Source organism: Maylandia zebra, linkage group LG11 (genome assembly GCF_041146795.1).
Source record: "Maylandia zebra isolate NMK-2024a linkage group LG11, Mzebra_GT3a, whole genome shotgun sequence".
In the NCBI taxonomy this organism is placed as follows: domain Eukaryota; kingdom Metazoa; phylum Chordata; class Actinopteri; order Cichliformes; family Cichlidae; genus Maylandia; species Maylandia zebra.
Window position 1 is genome coordinate 36,329,070 of NC_135177.1, and position 6,624 is coordinate 36,335,693.

General features: G+C 41.7%; 1 protein-coding gene across 1 annotated transcript; it reads left to right on the top strand.

Moving 5' to 3' along the window:
• Positions 1-1,138: 1,138 nt before the first annotated feature.
• LOC106676359 (protocadherin-1-like) lies at positions 1,139-6,381 on the top strand. Its single transcript, XM_014412824.3, has 3 exons — positions 1,139-1,232; positions 2,610-2,851; positions 3,628-6,381. The coding sequence occupies exons 2-3, from the start codon at positions 2,627-2,629 to the stop codon at positions 5,359-5,361; spliced, it is 1,959 nt and encodes a 652-aa protein (XP_014268310.2). The 5' UTR covers positions 1,139-1,232; positions 2,610-2,626; the 3' UTR covers positions 5,362-6,381.
• The last annotated feature ends 243 nt before the right edge of the window (positions 6,382-6,624 follow it).

Consider the following 6,624-nt stretch of genomic DNA (forward strand, 5'->3'; position numbering starts at 1 on the left):
TTACTCCAAGCTTGTGTTTCAGAGGGTGATGGGAGTCAAAGAGGAGGTACTGGTCCGTGTGTGTGGGCTTCCGGTAAACTTCGATGTTGAGTTTGCCGTTCCCTTCAATGTGCACAGCGCAGTCCAGGAAAGGCAAACAGTTGTCCTTTGTGTCTTCCCTGGTGAACCCGATGTTCTTATCCACAGCGTTAATGTGCGCAGTGAAGGATTCCACTTCCTGTGTCTTGATTTTGACGCAGGTGTCGTCCACATATCTGTACCAGTGGCTGGGTACTCTTCCTTTGAAAGAGCCAAGAGCCTTTCTTTCCACTTCCTCCAACCTTTACATTTGTTTTACATGAATGTTGCTGTATCATTTATGGTCTTTTAATGCTTACACTCTGTACACGTCTACATTAGAAATGTGGCTCACAAAATGAGCCAAGTTATTTCCTTTGTTCCAAATGATTTTTTAGTATTTGGACACTACAAAGAGTGAATCAGTCTATTAAAGAGGCTCAATCTGCTTGATTATTTTTTGATTGAACTGCACTTTCCAGACCTCAGTACAATGATACTTTCAACTTAATTTTGCAAAAGAGCACTTTTTTTTGTCTCACAACCACATGTAATCATATTTACGAGGGAGTATTAGGACCACATTAAAAATATATTTATCAGTGATCATTTAATGTCGAAAATTTCAAGATTAAGTTGAAATAGTGGAGATTACCGTTGTTGTTTCAAGACAACCGCTGACTGAGTGAAAGCATACATCAGAATTCGTTTTACTACAAGGAAGGAAATTATTCCTGTTTAGCACACAAACATATTCAAACGTTGAAAAGATCAGACGCAAACACACACAAACTCAGAAGAGTGGATTTACACAAAATCAAATGTCTAATAATGGACAGGTGCAAGGTTATCGATGGTTACATCCTTGTGCATAAAACGTCTTGTGAATTAGTTTCACTAACTCGTCTAAATAAGGCATTTTGTACAGGGTACGACGGAGTGGCAGTTTGTCGTGAAACAACAAGGATAATTCCACATTTCAATGCATTTTTTCTTAATATGGCCCTAATACTCCTTGCTGACGCCAGCAAAAGAAAGGAGGCATAAAAAAAAGCCCAGGTTGCCCCTCCTTCAGAGCAGTGGACCCCAGACTTCTTTGGCTTCAGCTCTGAGCGAGCTTGTAAACTTGTCCATGATCTCAAAGCTCCGAGTTTAAAGGGACTGATCAGAAACGGGTGAGTTTAATTGCAACATTCAGCAGAGCAGAAAGTCAACGGTGCTTCTCATAGATGCAGTAGGCCTGTCGGTGGTTCTTGCAGCACTTTAGAGATTCCCAGAAAAAAAGAGCATTTCACAGCCTATGTTGCAGTGTATGATAGAAATACACAGCCTGCTAAATATTGAAAACCGCTAACAACGGCGCCAAATTCTAAACCAGAATAAGCAACACACAGATACTGCAGTGAAGGAATTGAATGCGCCTGCAGTTTTTCTTTTAATGAACTCATTTTGTCACTAAATGGCTGTGAACAGATGATATTCGCATAGTCCGTTTATAATAATAATAATAATAATAATAATAATAATAATAGCCTAATATATAATTTTAAGGTTTTGACGTTTAGGGACATCTGATTGTTTCATGGTGAACTTCACTTGTTGGACTGTTACTGTCTGTTTGCCCTGATGTGTGAGTGTGGAAGTTGTTGCATCTTTGTGCGGAAAAGAAAAACTACGATTCTCGGCGTGAATGTTCGCACCACTCCGTAGTCAACGGATCTCGTAACATATAAATAACGAAATGGTCTCTTTTGTGACTCCCTTTTTCCAAAACCCTCTGCCAGAAGTGTTCTTTGTGCCTCAGCCTCATATACTGCCTCTCTGTTAACGGTTTGCAGACACCAAACAAGTTCGTGCGAGCCTTTGTCTCACTCTGCTTTTACGAATATTTGGCAGTAGGGGGCACTGAAAGACCTGTTTGTACATTACATGTGCTTGTGTAGCACAAATCAGGACCAACTAAAGTTTGGACTTTCAAAGTACAAAAACAAAGAACAAGAAAATACCCACAAATATTTATGAAAACGTAGTGTTTTGATTCTTTTTTAAAAATTAAAATTATTGTATAAAAAGACAAAAATGCAAATGTGAACATTTCTTTCTCGCTCTTAACTAACTGAAGCCTTTCATTGAACTACAAACAACACATTACTCCTCTCTTTCTGGCCAGGCATCTGGCAGCACTTCTGCTCTGATTTTGTTCTTATTTAACAAAATAAAAATGCAGACATAAGTGTACACATTAGTTTCTAATTGCTAGTCAAAACTATTTCCTCTGCTCATATTGCCTTTTTATAAAATCTTTCTTTACTTTTAAAAGAACTTATTTCAACAGTGCACATAACAACAAACGTAATGCACTAACAAAAAGTAAATTGCATTATATTTCTTAACGTCAATATACGGGCCACAAGTAGAGGTGAGGGTGGGCCGCAAGTGGCTCCCGGGCTGCGAGTTTGAGAATGCTGTCCCAGCAACAGCAACAGTCTTAATTGGCACTGTGTGAACTGAATACAGAACACGAGTCTTAACCTGTTTCCTGTCTCTTTCAGTGCTGTCTGGCAGAGACATGACGGTGCTTAGGTGCAAAGTTCTGCTGTTTCTAGCCACCATCCTGGTGTCTTGCAGCTCTTCACCCACTCACCTGAACATCAGAGTAGATCGTGGGAAGCTGCTGAGGTCGAGCAGGTCAGTCACTGTGAGTCACCAGCAGGACAATGCTCCAGAGTTTGACAGAAGTCACTACGAGGCCGAACTCTTAGAAAACAGCCCGCTGGGACAGTCTGTGCTGCAGGTCAGTCCAAACACAGGATCATTTAGAATTATCATTTTATATAAACTAATAAAACAATCTGTTTGATCAAGGGACTGAATCACATATGCACCATATGTTCTCTGAATCCAGCTACCAAGTGTCAAATGTTCCTTGCAGCAGTGCCACGTCCACAAATAACTTCATTTAAAAACATTGGTGCTAATAATTCATCAATAAATGATGTCAAATGATTTCTACAGTATGTCCATGACCCAAATAACTTAAGTTTGGTTGTTTTGCTTAAAAGAAAAAACAAGGCGTACATAATTGTATCCCACTGGCAGATATTTTTTTTATTATAATTTTATTATTCTTTTATTTCCTATTATTTTAGTACTTGTATTATTTTAACAATTACAAGTAATTTAGTGCTAATTTTGGAGTGTTTTTAGGGACTTCTTTGCAAACTCTCCTGAGCTCCATCCCAGTTTTAAAGGTTAAATGACATTAAAAAAAAAACATTACTGTAAATCCCAGATGATCGTTGCACAAATGCTGTCAGTCAACACTCACTCTTTGAATTGCACGGACTGAATGCAATTAAAAAGAATAAAAGTAGCTGTGTAGACAGAAAGGCCTTCTAACATCCAGTGAAATATTTTGCTGACTGCTTGTACCTCCAGAAATATTAAGTAGGTTATTTTTCTCTTCTAGCCATGCAACTCCAAACTGGGTTCCTGCAAATTTTGTGGTTTTTGTTCTTGTCTTAGACAATGTGAGGCTGAATGAAGTGCCCATGTTTTTCTCCCTTGTAGGTCAGAGCCAGTCATGCAGACATTGCCATTGGAGAGATGGACTACAGCCTTCATCAAGTATCAGAGACTGTTCAAAGGCTTCTGCGCATTGACAGTGTGACAGGCATCATCTATGTGAAAGGCCTTGTGGATCGAGAGGAAGAAAGCATCCTCAAGTTGTTTGTGGTGGCCAGAGATCGTGACCCCAGTTCCAGGATGAAGAGTTCCAAAGTTCTGGTGACCATAAATGTCACAGATCAAAATGACAATGCACCGACCCTTAACATCCAAGGTATAGGCTTAGTAAAATACCAGGATGGTGTGACTAAGATTTCTGAGGACCTGCCTGTTGGTACACCAGTGGCACTGGTCCAGGTGTCAGACTGGGATGAAGGGGAAAATGCTGTGGTAACGTGCGCAGTTGATAGTGATGTTCCATTTCAGCTCCAGCCCGCGAGTGATCAGAAGGGCAAATACTTCCTGCAGACAACGACCCTGCTGGATTATGAGAGCGTTAAAAATTACAGTATTGAAATTGTTGCAGCGGATTCTGGAAGCCCAGCTCTGTCCAGCACTCTCTCCCTCAATGTCCAAGTTACAGACGTAAATGATAATGCACCGAACTTTTCCCCTGCAACGATTGAGGTGGACTTTCCAGAAAACAACTACAGAGGACAAAAATTACTGGATCTTGTGGCAACAGATCCAGATTCTGGCATAAATGGACAGCTTGTCTATAGCATCATTGATCGTTTTGTCAAAAGGCTCTTTGAAGTTGATGCCAACACCGGGGAGGTTCGTGTGAGAACCGTGCTGGATCGGGAAGAGATGGACCGTTATGTGTTCTGTGTGGCAGCAGCAGACATGGGTGTTCCTAGTAAAACCGGCACTGCCACAATAATTGTAAATGTTCAAGATCAAAATGACAATGACCCTGTGTTTATACTCAAAGGCTACAGCTTTACTGCCGCAGAGAACATGCCTCCACCCAGTCGTGTTGGTGCAGTTGCTGTCTCAGATGCTGATAAGGATGAAAATTCCCACCTAAGACTGTTTGTGGAACCGGAAAATGGCATTTTTTTCATCCAAAATGGCACAGGAATCATCTTGTCTAGAATCTCCTTTGACCGTGAGAAGGAACGTTTCTACACGTTCCGCCTAAAGGCCGTGGATGGAGGTGACCCACCTCGATCCTCCTACGTGAGTGTGGTCATCAGTGTCTTAGATGAGAATGATAACGCTCCATATGTCACCAAACCAGACAACTCCTCCTACACATACCTATCATATTTCACCCCAGCAGGCACGTATGTGGAGGCAGTGAAGGCTGAGGACTCTGACACTGGGCTCAATGCTGAGCTGGACTATTTCAGTGTAGGTGGAAATCCACATGGTCTGTTTCAAATATCTCCCTACAATGGGCAGATCACACTGGCACAGGAAGTGACCGGCAAGCACAGTGGGCTACATCGGCTGGTAGTGAGAGTCTGTGATAAAGGCAGACCTCCTCTCTGCACCACTGCACTGGTCCACATTTTTATCAACGGTACCGAGTCCAACATCTCCCTCATTGAGGCGCTGGTCACAGAGAGCCTCTCCACCCCTTTGGAAAAGGATGTTGCCGGAGATCTATTAGGGAGCTCTGCTCTTGTTCGGCATAACAATATCCTGTACGGCAGCCTCGCAGGTATTGCTCATGTGATTCAGACATTCAGCTCTATAGTTTCTAATACGGCCAAAGAGGATTCCAACTAGAGTGGTTTAAAAATATATTTTACAATCAATCTGTCATGTCTCTGGGTCACGGAGCCAGTGCTTTATGTTATGAACTGTTAGTTCTGGTTATTATGATTTGTGATCTTCTTGTTATATTCGTAGTCTTTGATTAGGGTTTTCTGTGTTGCTTCCCCGTGCCTCGTCATGCCTGCATTGTCCCCAGCTGTGTCTCCCTCCTGTTTCTGTGAAGATTCTCAGTCATTATAGTCTAAGGAGCTTGGAAAGAAAAGCATCTGGACTTGAAGAGAAGTCCAGATGTTGCTTGAAGAGATTTCACTCTCATCCGAGAAGCTTTTTCAGTTTTAGAGTCAAATGTTGGAGAGTCCAACATTTAAACCCTATTGGAGTATCCCCCTCTTGTGGGGGATACTCCAATAGGGTTTAACCTCCTAGGGCCTGCCCTCCTAGGAGGTTAAATGTGGACATCCCATTTTGGGCCGTCTAGGCCAAAATACAAAATTTTGCCTGATAAAAAAGGGCCTGATATCCACATACGAGGATGTTATACTGCCACTGTTCTATCAAAATTTAAAGCGAATGTCCTCATATGTGGATCTAATTTTTCTCAAAAACTAAGATCAGGCTAAAAACAAACTAATGTTATTCCACTTCCAGCCACACAGCTCATCGTGACACCTTCATTCACTGATTTCAAACAACTTTTAGAGTCTTCCAGTTCTGTCCTGTACGCTATATAAGCTGATTTTTCTTTCTAATCTTGTTTTTGACATATTCAATATCATGTACATGAAATCATTCATCCATCTGTCTGGTTGAGCCGCATTCTTGGTAATGTAGGAATCTACTTTTGACCAGGAATACGTGGAAAATGAAATATGATACTTCTCCATTTTGGGGGTGAAATGTAACTCACTGCATTGTTTTCATGTACTTCATGTGAGCATTTTCATCGTAGATGAATATATACTTTTACTCTACAATGACCTAACACCTTCACTGTGTTTAACTTTGTTAATGATTAAATAAGTGCTTCTTAAACATTGTTGTTTCAATGCATATTGTAGCGGGTCAGGGCTGTTCGGGGTTCTGTTTGTGATGGCAGCTACATTGTAGCCACAGCTGCCCTGGCAGAGGCGAGGCTGCCGGACACTGGCACCACTGGGCCCTCTGACCACCACCAGTAGGCAACGGGTGAAGTGTCTTGCCCAAAGGACAAAATGACCGAGACAGTCAGAGCCGGGGCTTGAACCGGCAACCTTCCGATTACAAGACGAACTGCAA